An 18520-nucleotide genomic window follows, 5' to 3' on the forward strand; every position below is an offset into this window, starting at 1 on the left:
GTACTGTCACTGACTGATGAACTTGCAACAACTAGATCAGTGAGGATAAGGTTGAATTCAACTAGGTTTATCCCTACAGTTGCCTTAGTGATGTCTTGCTGCTGTGCCAGGTTGGCAACCTTGTCCTTGAGCACTCCACCAGATGTCAGTGGTCTTGGTGATGGACGTTCACACCCTATAATTATATTCTGTGCAACATATGGCTTGCTGGGTGATTTTGCATTCTGTTGTTAAGAGGCAACCAAATTCCTTTGGGTCTAGAGTCAAACATAAGCGATAAAGGCAGCAGATTTTCATCTCTGTTGACTTCAGCCTACAAGGTGGGTTTTTAACAAATATTCTATAGTACATCTTTAAACTCTGTAAGAAAATAAACAAGCAGGAATAGGCCATTTGGCCCTTTGTACCTCCTTCAATAAAATCATGACTGATCTTTTACCTTGGTGCTATTTTCCTGCCTTAATCACAGATCTCCTGATATCTAAAAGTTTTGAATGTCATCAGTGATTGAGTCACCACAATTATCGTAAGTAGTGAATTCCAAAGAGTCACTGCTCTCTGAGTGAAGAATTTTGTTTCTCATTCTGCTCTCAATGGCTGACCTCTATGACTGTAACCCCTGGTTGCAGGCAGCCCATCTAGATGTATTGCAGCACCTTGCCAAGTCTTCTTCAGCAGCACTTTGCAGTCTGAACCATCTAAGTGGACAAGGGGCATGGAAAAGTTGCCCCATGCAAGTTCCCCTGCAAGTCGCACACCATGAAATATATTGTGATTCCTCCTTCATTACTGACTCCTGGAAGTCCTTTCCAAAAAGTGATGTTGGACTTAGCTTTGCGAGAATGCAGCAGTTCACGAAGACGGCTTTTCAGAACCTTCCTAGAAGTAACAACTTATTAGTGTGAAGAGTTAGGCTAGCTAGTGACACTTATCCCGTTAATAAATAAAGGAAAACTTCATACTGGCTTCGACTTTCTGCATTTGACAACAAAGTTGCAGCATTTATGGCTAGCATTTTTTTTAAAAGGTGACTGCAAAGACATAGTGATCTGTGTGCTGTGGAACTCTGCTTTTCCAACATCATCTACAGACAGGCTTTAACTTTGGGAAGTTCCTTGTGTTTAGCAAGAGTGATGTCATCAAGCTGTCTGAAGAACCAATCAGTTTCTCATAGTCAGTAAACCAGGACTAAAGAGCAAAAATTTTAACTAGCATTTTGCAGAGCCTGAATTATTATTGGAATGTATTTGATTTAGCTGGGAGCAGAAACTCATAATTAAAAAAATATTATTTCAAATCCATTTATTTTGTCTTGGGGAAGGTAAACCACGCATACAAAATTAGTCTTTTAGGACCAGGGAAGTTGCTGTGTAAAATGGTAATTATGGGTTGGCATGCCACTTACCACTCACTTTAATGTTGTTCAACAAAGCATGACGTTTCAGGATATTCTACAGACAGAGTTTCACATAGAAACGGTCCATTTATTAAGTATTTGAACTGCTCAGTATTCTGCAGCTCACTTGTGTAAAAACATAGGAAATGGAAGCAGGAGTGAACCATTTGGACCCTCAAGCCTCCTCTGCCATTCAGTAAGTTTGCAAATGAACCTGGAACTCAAGACTGCTTTCTTGCCTGATCCCTATATAGAATCAGAGAGAGATATAGCACAAAAACAGTTTCTTCGGCCCCCTGAGTCCCTGCTGACCATCAGCCACTCATTTATACTAGTCAGACATTAATCTCACTTTTTATTCTCTGCACGTTCCCATCAACTCCCTCTGGGTTCTACCCCTCACCTACACAGTAGGAGCAATTTACAGCGGCTAATTAAACCACCGACCTCCGCGTCTTTATAATGTGGGAGGAAACCAGAGCTCCCGGACGAAACCCACCAAAGTTAGGATTGAACCCAGGTCACTGGGGCTGTGAGGCAGCAGCTCTACTATCTGCACCACCCACAGCATCCGATTCTCACACTATAAAAAAAATCCATTGCATTCAGCCTTGAATATAAATGGCGAATGAGAACCCACAGCCCACGCAGGTAGGGAGTTCCAAAGCAGTACAACCATCTGTGGTGAAAGCAATTTCTTCTCATCTCAGTTTGAAATGACTGAGCCTTCACCTGACACTGCAGCGCAGTTCAACTAGCTTTTATAGTCAGTAGGACTCCACCCCTAATTTTATCATCTCTCATAGAATGTCAACGTCATTTCAGGAACAGGGCCTCTTTATTGCACCGTCTGAGGCTGTATCACCACTGAGATTACGCTGCTGGCATCTGGGATGTGGAGGGACAGTGAGAAAGGCCCTGTGCTGCTTTCAGGCCAGGGGAGCAGATCAGAAATATCTGGGCCTCGATAGTCCTTACAACTCACTTTCCCATCTGGCTTTGAATACACCAGATTTGGATGCTCTATACTTTGCCTTTTCACCCAAATCATTAATTTCAATTGTGAATGGCAGCGGGTACCCATTTCTAACAGTCTGCCAACCCAAAATTGGCCCTTTTTTTCATATTCTTTGCTTTCTGCCCCTTAACAGCCTCAATGGGTGAGATTGTAATGTAATTGAAAATTCTGTTGTGACATTGCCAGTTTATTTTTATTCTCATATTGGATTGCTGTAAAATTGACTTGCCAAGTTCCAACTCTTGTGTTAAATGTGTCCCAGTGGGCGGCATGGTGGTGCAGCTAGTGGAGATGTTGCCTCATAACACCATCAACCCCGGTTCAGACCTAATGACTGGTGCTGCCTGTGTGGAGTTTGCATGTCTTCCCTGTGACTGTGAGAGTTTCTTCTGGGTGCATGGTCTTCATTTTCCTCCCCATCCCAAATACGTGGAGGTTGGTAGATTAAATAAACACTGGAAATTGCCCCTTGTGTGTATGCAAGTGGTAGAATCTGGGAGGAGTTGATGAGGAGAAAAAAATGGGATGAGTGTCAGATTGGTGTAAAATGGGTGGTTGATGGTCAATGCAGATCCGATGGGCCGAAGGGCCTGTTTCCAAGATTCTTTGACTCAATCATTTATAACATTTCATAAGCTGGTACCTTGTGTGCATTCTCTTCATTTAATCTGACTCATGAACTATGGCATCAAATTACTTGAGAAATGTTTTCTTTTATAAATGATAATTTGTAAATTTGGCACTGATCACTACTGCAAACTGAAGGCAGAGGTGTTACCAGTGCTTGGAATTGAAATGAAGTGATTGCTGTGGGCTCGTAACTGATTGTTTTCTCCTTGTGATGTCTGCTTCTCATCTTTGTGTTTTTGGAGGGAATCAGATGATTGGATATGAGCATAGGAGAAAGTTCACAGGCTTGTTGTACAGAATCCTTACTAAAATTACCGCGTTCATCTTTGAAACGTGAAGATTCATATTGACTGCTTTGGTTTGTGGTAAAAGTTAGCATCACATTTCAATTAGATTGAAATTTGGGAGGATTAGGATACTTAGAAAATTAATCAAAAAAATTGAAAAGTGTAATTCCAGTATTAAGAGGAAGAAGTCTTTTTATTTCAGTTCACGCAGACACATACAAAGGAATTTTTTAAAAGTCTTTTAAATATTAAAATGTGGAATAACAGGGATTGCAGCAAAATCAGCTGTCAGAAATTGATGTAGAAAAAAATGGTCCAACTTTTTGAGATGGGTTCATTGATTACAGATTTGGGTGGGTGCAGGGTGCACACATGATTGCTATGAGTGAAAGGTGAAATACAAAACAGTGCAGTTAAAAGGCTGCCAGAATAGAGGGAAGGCATTGCATCCATCAACAGTATTGCAATGGCGAGGACTGCGAAAGTGCAGAGTAAAAATCAACAAAGGTTTACCGTCCTGGCGTGAGTCCATGGCCCTTGCTTTATGGCTGATGGAGCAGGCCATCACCCAACCTCCTGACATCCTTAGCTTAGCAATGCAATATGTAATATAGAAAAGGCAGATGCCATGTCAATATCCTGCTTTGGAACCTCGGCAACTGAACAGAGTTCCTGTTGTATCAACTGATGTGCTAATACAGTTTGTAAATGGTATTATTGTGAAGTTTGGTGTTTGTTCAGCTGCATAGGAAAACTAAATGTAAATCCTGCTGATGAAATGTTTTGTGCCAAATTTGCTTTAACAGGATGCCTTATATTGTTCCACAGCCAAAATTCTTGCTCTCTGTGTATTTGTTTGGGGAGACGGGGTGTGCTCGGGGGGAGGTGAAGGTAGTGCATTCCTGCTGATTGTTCATACTTTACAGTGGATATATCGGTGCAGCAGGGTTGAAAAGCTCTAAATGATTACATAGAGAGGAGGAGCATAGCTGTATCCTTTTATTGTGCTAAATCACTGCTGGCCATAATACAGTGGGACAGATTATGAGTGTTGGAGACTTCTTTCGCTCTTTGGCCAGAGGATAGAGGTGATTTAAAGCAGGAGGGGGAAAGAAATTCTGCAGGGGGACAGTACATTGAACCTCCCTGCTGTTTAGCACAGAACTGCATAGCCACTGGAAATTTTCATACTAGGCACTTTCATAACCTTGGGTGTTAAGAGGGCAATGCTGGAAAAGCCATCTGAACTCCTCTTGAATTTGTAGGTTACCCCAGTTGTAGAGCTGACAGTGGGCCTTTTTGGTCTATCTCCTCCACTTCCCTTGCCTTTTGTCATTAATCCTTGAGACCTATGAACCTCAGGTACTGAACAATGTTGGAGCCACAGGAATATATGCAGGCTTAAAATAAATCAGAATATTTTCAACAGCAGGATTGTGTCTCTAAAGAGCACTTAAAAGGAAAGAACTTGCATTTATGTAGTACCCTTTATCATCTCAGGACATCTTGAAGTACTTTTCAGTCGATGAAATGTGTGGAAGTGGAGTCTGTGGTACAATGTGAGGAATGCTCAGCCAATTTACTCTGAGCCATCCAAATTGAGATAATGCTGTGGTAATTTATTGTGGGCTATTGTTGAAAGAAAACTACTGGCCAGGACACTGTAGAAAACTCCCTAGTTCTTCAGAATAGTGCCGTGGAATGGTTTACATTCATCTGAAAAGGCAGATAACGTCTCGAGATGAAAGGTGACTTTTGACAGTGCAACACTTTACAAAGACACTAAAATTTTGGGTAACCTTAAATGCGTGCTGACCAAAATGCTTATCACACAGCATTTAAATTGCTTTCTTTCTGCTTTCTGGTGGTTGAATAACTTGATGTTATTCAAGTTATCCCCCATCTCAATCTGAGTACTCTTTTGTTAGTAATGTAGAATTGCATCGAAGTATTTGACCATATCAGTAGCCAAGAAAGCTGATTCAAATAAGTTCCTGAATTTTGCTATGCTGTATGATTGAGATTGCTGGAAGCTATAGAACTACACCACAAAGTGAAGTCTTTAATCAGAGTGGACATCTTACTTCAGTTTGTGTGTGCAAATGGGGCATTTCAAGTGAAAGTAGCCCTGGTTTATAATTGCATGCACAGCCCATCTCTAGGTAATGAATGGGTTCTGTTTTTACAGAAGTCCTTAAGTCAATTTTGTCCATAAGATGGAAAACGCACAAAAAAAAATCACTCGATACGGTAACCAGACTTCTACAGTACTATAATGAATAGCATCAAAAGCACATAAGACTGATAAGAAAGAACAATTACTAAAAGTGGAGGGACAGGAGAAACTAGTTCTGCCATTCATAGGAACATATGTATCTGTGTCGGACTTTTGAATTTAATAGTATCTTAGGGACTTGTTTGTATCTATGGGTGTCCATAAGTTGGGCATTTGTGACCCAGGTTTGGTGTTCAGAGGGGTGTGATGCTTTTTGTTGGGTACCTCCACTGTGGGATGGGATCTCATTGATGTTGCTTTTGCCTTTCAGGGGATTGTGGGTAATTTAGCCAGTGGCAAGTCAGCCTTGGTGCATCGTTACTTGACAGGAACCTACGTGCAGGAGGAGTCACCTGAAGGTAAGCAAGAGCGGTTACATTTTACTGACATTTCTGCTGAAATACTCAGGGGTGGAGATGCGTCTGAGTTGTGTATCTAGTATTGGATCTATTATCTAGTATACCCAAACCAAAAGTGAAGGACCCTGACAAACCAGAGTTCAGATGTACTTTCCAGAGCCACCTACTCTTCAGTCTAGACATTGATGAATGTATTGCAACAATCACACAGCAGCTATTGCTGGTGTAATGTACAGATGAGAGGACAGGGATTACTCTGTGTAGGACACCAATAAGATGCTCTGCACTGACTTCATGAGTGAAAGCAGCTCACACTGTGGATCTGGCTTCTTTACACCAGTCTGCACAAATCACCATTAGTTCCTGGAAATGATGTGTGATAGAGAGCTGAAAATTAACCAAGGATTTCCCCTCTTGATCACTGTGCTGATGTGAATGAACAGCAGGGAAAAGGCGCTACATGATGCCATCTGAGGTCCGATCATTTGTAAGAAATCCCTATCAAAGCTTGCACATGACGAATACCCATTTAAGCTAGGAGTATTTGGCTCTGCATCACCACCTGGAGTTGGCTACCATCTGGGCAATTTCTGCAGCTTGAGTTGAAGTATTAAATTTACGGCCCAGTTCCTGGAGGTGATGGAACTGGTGGTGAATATTTAAATCTATGATCCATGTTTCTGCCAGGTTTACCCTTCAGGAAAGCAGGCTGTCTTTCTCTACACCAGTTTGCATGCAGGGTGCTGTAAATGTCACTGTACAGCATTTGGATGTGACTGCTGGAGGCAGCTTGTGACCATAACTCAATCAAACATTAGCTGAGCTCCCACTACACTAAAGTATGACCAGCCATTTCATCGGGGACATTGCCCAACGCATCCAATGAAACATTTTTTAATATATCAAAAATTAAGCTTTATTCATAATAAAAATATATACAAAGGAAGAAACAGTGCAAAAACAAAACCTTAACATTCATGATTGTTACATTCAGTAATGTAAACTTTAAAGAAAAAACACAAGCAAACATAGCGCCATTGCTCCTCATGTGGCTCCCTGAGGTGATACCCCTTTCATTGTTCGAGGGGCTTCCTCACCCAATTCTGCCCCTCCATGTGTGATAACGGAAGGAGCTGCCACTGTGGTCCTTCCCACAGAGCCTTAGCATTGGCTGCACCAATGAACAAAATGCTCACACTGAAATTTGTAGCACTCTTTCTATGAATGACAATTGTCTGGGCAGTTTTTATAACTTACGTTGTGGATGTTATATCACTTCTAAGCTGTGGTTATTTTATTATTATCAACTTCAAATTTGATGCTGCTGGAATTTATAGTTAGCTCATGACTTATTGATGTGGTTTTAAAATAGAGATCATTAACTCATTTTAGATATGTTATCTTTGCGCTTGTTGTCTCCAGAATGCATTGCATTTGGATAGGAGGAACTAATTTTCATGTATGACATCAGCCAAGGTGATATTAGTAACTGTTATTTATTTTTTAAATAAAGAAGCCTTCTGTGTGGTTATGTTCTATGAATATTCACTGTAAAATATGAGTAAGCCAAGAAAGTTGCAAATTCCCCAACCTATTCTCATGGAATAGTTAACACTTATGGTCTTTTAGCCTAAAATTGGCGGTGGAATAGCTAATTAAAGTTCCCACTCCAATTACTATTTACTGGAGAAAACCTCTGCTGAAAGCTTCAATACTCTGAAAAAGCTACGCCTACAAACAAATAAATTGAGAATAGAAATAGGCCACCCTATGGCTGATCTGGTGTAACCTCAACACCACCCTGGTAACATTTCACCCCTCCCCCACCCCACCGTGCTTATCAGGAATCTATCTAACTTGCCTCAAAAAAAATTTACTCCATTCCAAGTTCCGAAGACTCAAGACCATTTGAGACACAATATTTTGCCTCATCCCCATATGAAATGGGTGATCTCTTATTTTTAAACATTAAGCCTTAGCTGTAGATTCTCCCACAAGATGAAACATTTTCTTCATATTCCACCTCAGGATTTTGTTCGTTTCAATCAAATCCCTCTCTCATTCTTCTAAACTCCAGCCGATATAAGCTTAGTCTTTCCTCATTTAAAATAATCCACCAGTTATAGGTCTAGTAAACTTATCTGAACAGCTTCCAACACATTAACATCCTTTCTTAAATCAGACCAGCAGTACTGCACTCCAGATGTGGTCTCACCAATATCCCATGTAACTAAAGCATAACCTCCCTGCTTTTGTGTTCATTTCCCTTTGCAACGAACAGTAACATTTTAAGAGCTTTCGTAAGTACTTCCTGATTATGTACATTAGACTTGTGCAAATTGTATATTACAACATGCAGATCCCTCTGCATCTCAGAGCTCTGAAATCACTCACCATTTAGATAATATGCTTTCTATTTTTTCCTTCCAAAATGGACAGTTGACCATTTTTCCACACTATATTCCATTTGCCAGATCTTTGCCCAATTACCTAACCTATCTGTATCCCTCTTCAGCCTCCTTGTGTCCTCTTCATGATTTTCTTTGCTACCCACCTTTTGTACATTCAATAAATTTAGCAACCTTGCCTTTGGTGATTTCATTTAGTCACAGTGATAAGAAACAGGCCCTTCGGCCCAACTGGTCCATGCCGACCAAGATTCCCATCTAAGCTAGTCCTATTTCCCTGTGATGGCCTATATTCCTCTAAGCCTTTCCTATCCATCTACCTGTCCAAGTGCCTTTTAAATGTCATTAATGTAACTGCTTCAACCACTTCCTCTAGCAGTTTGTTCCATATACAGACCACCTTCTGGGTGAAGAAGTTGCCTGTCAGGTTCCTATAAAATCTCTCCCCTCTCAATCCTAAGCCCATGTCCTCTAGTTCTTGATTCCCCAACCCTGGGAAAAAGACTATGTGCATTGACCCTATTTATGTCCCTCATGATTTTATATACCCCTCTGTAATATCACCCCTCATTCTCCTACACTCCAATGAATAAAGTCCCAGCCTGCTCAACCTCTCTCCTTAACTCAGTCCTTCAAGTCCTGGCAACATCCTCATAAACCTCCTCTGCACTCTTTCCAACTTAATGGCATCTTTCCTTCAGTAGGGTGACCAAAACTGAACACTATATCCCAAATACAGCCTCACCTATGTCTTGTACAACTGCAACATAATATCCCAACTCCTACACGCAATGCACTGACTGACGAAGGCCAGCCTGCCATAAGCTGCCTTCACCACCCTGTCTACCTGAGACGCCACTTTCAAGGAACCATGTACTTGTACTCCTAGGTCCCTCTGCTCTACAACACTCCTCAGGGCCCTACTGTTCACTGTGCAAGCCCTACCCTCATTTGTCTTCCAAAAATGCAACACCTCGCACTTATCTGAATTAAGCTCCATCTGCCAATCCTCAGCCCACTTACCCAACTGATCAAGATCCCTCTGTAATTTCCGATAACCATCTTCACTGTCTACAACACCATATATTTTAGTGTCATCTGCAGACTTACTAACCATGCCTTGTACATTCTCACCTAAATCATTGATATAGATGACAAATAGCAATGGACCCAGCATTGACTCCTGGGGAACACCACTAGTCACGGGCCTCCAGTCTGAAAAACCACCTTCCACCATCACCCTCTGCTTCCTACCATCAAGCCAACTGTGTATCCAATTAGTTGACTCTCTCTGGATCCCATGCAATATAAATTTCCAAAGCAGCCGACCATGCAGAACCTTATCAAAGGCCTTACTGAAGTCCATATGGACTATGTCTACTGCCTTTCCCTCATCGACCTTCTTCTTGATTACTTCTTCAATAAACAATCAAATTTGTGAGGCATATCTCCCATGCACAAAGCCGTGCTGACTATCCCTAATCAACCTCTGTCTTTCCAAATGCATGTATATCTTATCTCAGAATCCCCTCTAGTAACTTATCTTCCAAAGCTGTTAGGCTTACTGGTCTACTGGTCGATGGCCTGAACATCGATTTCTCTAACTTCTGGTAACCCCTCCCCTTCCGCCCCCCCCTTCCCCTTTGTCTTCCCTCATTCCTGTGGCCCCCCCACCCCTTCTGCTTCCCCTCCCCTGCCCCCATGTCCTGCCCATCTATTCCCCATCTCCTTCCTTTTATTCCATGGACTACTGTACTCTCCTACTGGATTCCTCCTTCTTCAGCCTTTGCCTCTTCTATCCATCTTAGAACCTCTTAGCTTCTTGCATCACTTCCTTCCTTTCATTTCCCCCTCCCCCACACACCTGCCTTCCCCATCTCACCTGGACTCACCTGTCACCTGTCAGCCTGTGCTCATCCCCCTCCCCTGACTTCCTCATTCTGGCTTCTGCCCTCTTCCTTTCCAGTTCCAATGAAGGGTCTCGGCCCAAAACGTCGACTGTTTATTTCCCTCCATAGATGCTGCTTGACCTGCTGAGTTTCTCCAGCATTTTGTGTGTGTTGCTGCAGTTCCTCAGTTTTCTCTGTACCCCTTCTTATATAAAGGCACATCATTAGCCACCCTCCAGTCTTCCAGCACTTCATCCATCACTAATGATGATGCATATACCTCAGCCAGGGCTTCTGTAATTTCTTCCCTAGCTTCCCACAATGTTCTTGGATATACCCGATCAGGCTCTGGAGATTTATCTACCTTCATACATTTTAAGATATCCAGCACCACCTCTATTGTAATGTAGACTATACCCAAGACTTCCCCATTAACTATCCCAAGTTTAAATTAATTGTGAAAAGTTGAGGTCCCAGCACCAATCCCTGAAGCACACTGCTTGTACATCTTTCTAACAGAAAAAGACCAATTTATGCCTACTCTCCCTTTCTCGCTAGCCTAACATATGAAGAATGGCCCATTGAATGAGGAAAGTGGGAGCTTGATACCTGTGACAATGTATCTAGCATTGGTTACTGAGATGTAGGAACGATTAATTATTAAGTATTCATGGAGACTTTATATGGTACTGAGCTTAATTTTAAGTCAACTAACTTATTTGCCTGGAATAGGGCTCACCTTGACTGATGCCATTCAGATTCATGCAATTCATTTATACGTCTTATTCGAGAGGTGTTTATTTTGAAATTATCTATGATGGCTTTCATATTGAGTTCCTGCAACCTTCTGCAGATTGTTCTTTGTGTTCTCAGAACTACTTCGTTACATAATCCCAGAACACATGGTTCATTAAAAAGAATGCAACTTCCAGCACCATCAATAAGATTTTAAAAGAAGTAAAACATTAATGACAGAGGTTTAATGACACCTACTTCTGTATTTGCCTTGCATTGGCTCTCCTTCCCTTTTAAAAACTGTTAATTATAGAGGAATTTATATTCTGACTTTATCTTCAGAGTAATGAATGAGACTTTTTTGATTAATTTGTTTTGTATGAACATAACATTTACTGTTTTTAATATGAAGTTCTATTTATTTCTTTTCTCCCAACCCTTAATCACAGTGCTGTTATTCTCTATAATCTGTTATTCTCCTCTTGTCTATCTGCTTTGAAACTGCCTTTTAATTGTACAATTGTTGCTCTTTGTTGGTTAGTGTGTGCTGCCAAAATGAACTACATTACTGTAACATAGTTATTCTTGAATTTCTTCTTCTTGCTAAAATCCAGCGTTGTGAATACACGTGCCACTTGTTCTTTTGAATTGCAGTCTGTTGGTGTTTGAACACTCAACCCACCTTTTTTTCAAAAACTAAGTCAGCAGACTATTTCCAGTGTCAGTGTACTTCCCAGGCAGACATTCCATTAACAATCATCTTTGAAAGCTTTCCTCATAATTTTTTAACATTTTCCTGTGCAAACAATAACAATCCGATGTTTACAGTTTTATACACTAATTTTATTTATGCCAGAGAATAATGTTTAATTAGTCTGGTAATGGACAAGTAATAATGAATCGTAAGATGTGGAGTTAAAATTAATTTGGCTACTGAACTGCATTTCAGACACATGGCATCATTGCAACAGAGCATGATGCTGAGTTAATCTAGCATGTTTTAGTTTGCAGAAAAACTTGCCCTTGGTTGGCTTTGGGGGAGTAGGGAAGTGAGGAAAGGATTCACTTTTTTATGCCAGCTTTCTTCCTTACTCTTTTATTCTGCTGAAGGTGTTGTAATGGTGTGGTACTGTGATGGCCACTCCTTGTTTGTGAGTTTGGTCAATGAGTAGCACTGGCTGCTCACTTCTCTGCTCTTGTCCTGGGAATGAAGTCTCAGTGTTGTATTCTAGGATTTGACAGGTCAACTTCAGAACACTGGCCTCTCCTGCCCCCCTGTATTTACAGTAAATCTCACAGGATAAGTGATCACGTCAAAGGCACCCTGGTCAGTTCCCTATCACAGCTGACTTGGCATAGAGCAGAAATGAATGCTTGGAACCCTTGGGCTTTATGGATTGCCATTCGTTATTTAAACCAGCTATAAATACAGATAAAGGCCAAGCTTTTTATTTAATATAAACAATGAAAAAATATCCACAGCAGCTAAAATTTTAAATAATATGCCATTTATATATTTCTATTTGTATCAGTGAAATACTGCCAATATTTCCTGTATGTCTGGAGTTTTCAAATCACATGGATCTAAGCTCTTGTTTTGAAACCATGCTAGATTAATTCAGCATCGTGCTCAGTTACAATGATGCCACATTTGTGATTTTCAAACTAATGGTTAATTTAAAACAAAATTGCAGTTTGCCAACTAAATGACTGAATAGGAAGCAACTACAACTTTTTATTGATGTATTAGGTTTAAGGCAGTTAGAGGTGCATGCTTGCACACACTAGGTTATACACAAACTAGGTTATGCACAAATGTGCCAACAGGAGAAAGTAAAAATCACTGCCTTAACATTTGTGTTTGGCTTACTGGCATACACTAGGCAATTTAAGAGCAGGAAATGCTTATGGAAATTTGTGCCTTCTGTTGTGCTGTTACTCATGACTGGCTGTTCCGTTCTTTGCAGACATGGATGCAGGTAATTGTGCTCTGTTTAATCGTGGCAGCAGCTATACTTCAGGAAGGAAGATGTCCCCGCACTCTACAGTAGAGTTCTGATTGTTCAGTGTGCCCATCCATGTAGTGTTGAACATGTAGTCTGTTTGTCCATCAGACATCTCATATAATAGAATCCATGTTTTTTTTTGTCAGAATACTGATTCTGAAGGCAAATACTGTCTGCATTTGTGTTCTCAGTGTGGCTAGTCCAGCTCTACCAATCCACAATCCACTGTTCTTTGACTAATTATCTGTACTTTTTACTAATGAACTCAGCAAATAAAGTTGCCATGGTAACATCGTACCACCTGGAGTGTACTTGCAGAGAACCAATTCACTAATTAGCTGTTTGATCTGATTAGCTTTTTCTTTGGGTTGAAGGAGTCTGACTCTGGGGAAGCTTTAGTTCAAGGCCCAAGGTTTCCACACCATGCCTGACCCCACCCCACCCCCACCCCCACCCCCCACCACATCCCCCATTCTTGCCCACACTCCCTAATCTCTTGAATGGCAGGGGACTAGGAGACAACTACAATAACATAGCAAATTCTCACTCTGTTTATCATTGTCAGCCTTTCTCTCAACCTGGAAGGCAGGTTCTGGCAGAAATAAGATACTTGACAAAGAAGTGTGAATGGAAGCTAAACTCTAAATCTTAATTGTTTCCTTATGACCGGTGGGCAACTGTATGGGCAGAAATTCAAAAGTAGGGTTGCATTTTGATGCATGCCAGGGTAGTTTGAAGAAAAGAGGGCATGCACAATAAACAGGAAGGCAAAGTCGTCTTCAGCCATAGTTCACCCAATTTTCAGACATTCCGTACAAGAATCTTGAGCACAAAAGTCGAAGCTGAGGGAGTGCTGCACATTGAGAGGTGTTATCTTGTAGATAAGATATTAAACCAGTGAATTGACTACTCTCTCAAATGGTCTAAAATGTTCTTTGAAGGAGAGCAAGAGATGTACTTTCTGCCAAAATATATATATATAATTCACCCAGTACTGGCATCAAACTTCATTTAGGCATTTTCACATTGCCGTTTGCTGTATTCAATTAGCTCCCACATTTATTGACTACATTTCAAAAGTATTTTGTTGGTTGTGTTGGACTTAGTTATGTTCTGAAAGGGAAGTAAAATGCAAGTCATCTTTTTCTGTACAATGAAACAAAATAAATTTATTTCCCACATGTTTTTTTTATAATGGGACAATCATGCGTTAGAGTGATTACAAAACTGTCGTTACTGAATGATTTTTCATTCATCAGTGTTATTTTCCCAGCAGCAGTCAGAGTCATACAGCATGGAAGCAAGCCCTTTGGTCCAACTGGTCCATACCAACCAAGATTCCCATCTAAGCTAGTCCCATTTGCTCACATTTGGTTCATATCCCTCTAAACCTTTCCTATCCGTGTACTCGTCCAAGTGCCTTTTAAATGTTGTTAATGTACCTGCCTCAACCACTTCCTTTGGCAACTCATTCCATATACTGACTGCCCTTTGAGTGGAAAAAGTTGCTCTTCAGGTTCCTGTTCATTCTCCCCTCTCACCCTAAACCCATGTCCTCTAGTTATTGACTCCCCAACCCTGGGAAAAAGATTGTGTGCATTCACTCTATCTATGCCCCTCATGATTTTGTACGCCCCTCATGATTTTGTACACCCCTATAAGATACCTCTCATTCACGTACACTCCAATGCATAAAGTCCCAACCTGCTCAATCTCTCACTTTTGGCTAGGGTGCCAAATGCCTTCTTTACCACCTTGTCTACCTGTGATGTCACTTTCATGGAATAATGTACTTGTACTCCTTGGACCCTCTGTCCTAGGGGCCTACCGTTCACTGTGAAAGTCCTACCCTCATTTGTCTTCCCAAAATGCAACACCTCACACTGACTCAAAATCAGAATCAGGTTTATTATCACTGATATGTGCGGTGAAATTTGTTGTTTTGCAGCAGCAGTACAGTGCAAGACATGAAAATTACTACATGTTACAAAAATAAATAGTGCAACAGAGGAATAATGGGTGGAGTTCATGGGCCGTACAGAAATCTGATGGCGGAGGGGTTAAATTCCATTTATCCAATTAATCAAGTTCCCTCTGGAAATCCAATAACCATCTTCACTGTCAATGACACAACCTATTTTAGTGTCATCTGCAAATTTACTAACCGTACCTTGTACATTCTCATCCAAATCATTGATGTAGATGACAAATAGCAATGGACCTAGTGCCAGCCCCTAGGGAACACCACTAGTCATGGACCTTCAGTCAGAGAAACAACCTTCCACCATCACCCTCTGCTTCCTACCACCAAGCCAACCGTGTATCCAATTAGCCAGCTCTTCTTGGATCCCACGCTATCTAACTTTCCACAGCAGCCTACCATGCAGAACCTTATCAAAGGCCAGTTGTTGTCTGTGATCTTTAACATATGTGCTGTTGCTCTCATTTTGTGTAAAAGTCCGCCTCAACAATTTTGTCTTTTATTTTCCCTGCAAATTAATTCCTTCTGCCATCATAAGAGTCTACAAAATGTAAAATTCCAGAATTTCCAAAACAGTCACTTCCCATGTGATCTCTCCTCTCCCCTCCCTTCCACTCCCCCCCTCTACCCTCCCCTAAAACGTCCTAATTTAACCTATATCCAGTCTTACAATTACAATACACTCATTGCCTATGACCTTTTGCTGAATTCTGTCCACCACCACCCTACCCAAATGATGAGATGAGTCATACAACTCCTAAGCAGATCATGTAATTCTCTGGAGGCATGGACTGGTGTTGGGATTTTTTTTCTTAGTTTCACATTGTTCCACACTACTGGTTTACTAAATGAGTCAATCAAAAAATATTCATTAGGAAGATCCAACACATCAGCATAGTTGACAAAATATCAAGAGTACTACTCTCTTTATAAACAGTGAATCACCCATTCCAGGGAGCATTTGATTTTGAGAAGTGAAAATTGTTGGACATTAGCATTGTTAATTTATTATCTGTAACCCAAGTATAAAGAGGGCATTGGGTATCTGTAAACTATCATTCCATTTCAGCCTGGTCTATTAAAGTCTTTATGAAAAATTAATTGCCCCTTGGCAATCAGTGCTGTCATCTGTGATTACAGGAGACAGCACTGAGGTTGCTCTCCAAGGCACTATTCTCCATTCAAAAAGCTTTTATGCATTGTACCACTTTTTTGATAATTAAATCTACTATGTCAACCCAAATGAATTGGACCAGAAGGGCTACCTGATGTCATTCTACTATTAATTATTCTACGACTATTAATATTTCTTACAGCTTGGTTTCTGTAGTATTTTATGTTATGCAAGTTGGAGCAATCCGTCCTGAACACTAAATGTAGTCAACAACACATTGTTAACCTGTTAAACATAATCTTCAATTCTGATTTTATTGCAGTTGGTACAAAGATTTTGACTAAGGCACTAAGTGAATACCTTGTATTTTGTTGTAACTATCACTACAAGTACTTTGGGAATGATTTAGCTTTGTCCTCTTTTAACTATAGGTAGGAGGATTGATTATTTGTCCCTTACTGATGATGGATCCTTTGGATTTATCAGTCTTCTACAAGACTGAATTTCACCTTAAATGCACATTTTATTTCAGTTTAATCCTGTTACTAATTCATTATCTTCCCTGAGGAGAACTTGTCATCATCTCCTGCTGCCTTCCTATTCACATCATGTAATCACAGGTTGCTCTTACAGTCTTTTTCCTTCCCATCTTACTATTTTTCTGATGTATGCCCTGGAAAAATTGATCCCATTTCCTGTGCAACTAACCCTTCAAAATCTCACCCATCTAACTTTTGACTCTGGAGAGAGATGGATGGAGATGGTTGATTTATAAACAAGGAAGGGTGAAAATCGATTCTGTACGGGACTGATAAATCTTTCAGACCCATCGTCAACGAGAGACAAATATTCAACCCTCTGTTTGCCACAACATTCCACATGAAATATATTTTCACATCCACCTTTGATACACTGGTCTCCTAAAATTATTACCCTTTCATGCTGAATATGGATGTGACATTGTCTCCTCTCCTAGTACAAGAGCTGTTGTATAGTGGAAAACAGGTTTTCCTATCCACGGTCTTATCTGGCTTGGCAATATAAATTCCCGTGGCTGCTACTTCAAGATTATTTTTGATTGCAAGGGTAACTCCCTGGCATCTCTCCCACAAATAGTGAGAAACCTCTCCTTAGTCACCTCCAACTTGACCACCCGCAAGGAGCTTGTAGAAATCTTTGTGACCAAGTTTGAGGCACTCAAACTTGAAAATGTCTCAATACATCTTGGTGCCAAATTTTGTTTGATAACCTCATGTGAAGTGACTTAAGGACTTTAAACCCACTTACCGTGTTTCACACCGAATACCTGTTGTGTTGTGCATCACAGTGATCCAGTTACCCATGCATTGCATCAGACCCCCCTTGTAACCTGTACACCGTGTATCAGACAACTCTGCTTCCTTGCCCACTGAGTATTGGACAATTCCAGTACTCTGTGCACCATGTGTCAGAGTATGCTAGGCAAAGTGTATCATGTATCCATCTAGTCTAGTACCCATGCACCATGTGTCAGACCACTCTGTAACCCTGCAAAACTTGCATCAGATTGGTCCATTGTTCCTTGGGGCATTGAAATATGTGATATAAATGTAAGTCCGTTGTTTACAATCATCCATAAAAGACAAATGCTTGCACCCCCAATGAATGTTGCTTATTATATCTGAATTGATTGGAGCTTTACCTTTAGGAAAAACTGTACTTCTTTGTACTTTAACTGGAACATTTGCTTACAATGATGTTCTAGTGCAATATTCAGGCTTATGAAGAGCATTGTCAAATTTTATTCTTACATGAGCATTCCACAGTCTCCTACTTTTTACACCCAGAGGTTCAGACTGAAAGACAATGGGTGCTGACAGCACTGTGATACTTTTATAATGTGATTAGAGCAGCCTGGGCAGCCAACAACATATTTGTCTGGAACAAATGTAACCGAACTCAAGTACTTTCACACAACATCAAGAGATACTTAATTCTCAGCTGCACGGATCTAACTAATGTGTTTAATCAATTACATTGCATCTTTTCTTGGAATGACAGTAGTTACATCACAGAACCACTTGGTTTATGGTGGTGTTCAGACTTTACATGTGCCACTTCCAACCATACTTGTTCCATAATTTCAATTTATAATTCTATTTCTTTCTTTTTCGCATGCTTGCCTTTTTTTTTCCTTAAATGCATCTTTATGTATTTGCCTCAATAGTTCCTTGTGCCAGGTTGCATATTCCAACCATTCCGTGGGTGTGGGTGACTTTCTTCTTAATTTGCTATTACACTTCATTGGTCATTATTTTGTGTTTATAGTTCCTTGTTCTTACCAAACCCTCAATGAAAACAGCATTACATCCAAGTCCTTAAATGTTGAGTTTTCTTTTGCTTCCCTGGCCTTTAAAGGAGGGACTTGTGCTGATGAAGGAGA

The 18520-nt window shown here is 40.6% G+C and overlaps 1 protein-coding gene across 1 annotated transcript in view; it reads left to right on the top strand.

Annotated features, from left to right (window-relative positions):
* The window catches only part of LOC127568304 (arf-GAP with GTPase, ANK repeat and PH domain-containing protein 1-like), a 540943-nt gene that overhangs the window by 246423 nt on the left and 276000 nt on the right, over window positions 1–18520 (top strand). The window contains 1 exon segment of the mRNA XM_052011908.1: window positions 5878–5965. Within this exon segment, the coding sequence (XP_051867868.1) occupies window positions 5878–5965 (88 nt within the window).

The sequence above is a fragment of the Pristis pectinata genome, chromosome 1, assembly GCF_009764475.1.
Source record: "Pristis pectinata isolate sPriPec2 chromosome 1, sPriPec2.1.pri, whole genome shotgun sequence".
Lineage (NCBI taxonomy): Eukaryota > Metazoa > Chordata > Chondrichthyes > Rhinopristiformes > Pristidae > Pristis > Pristis pectinata.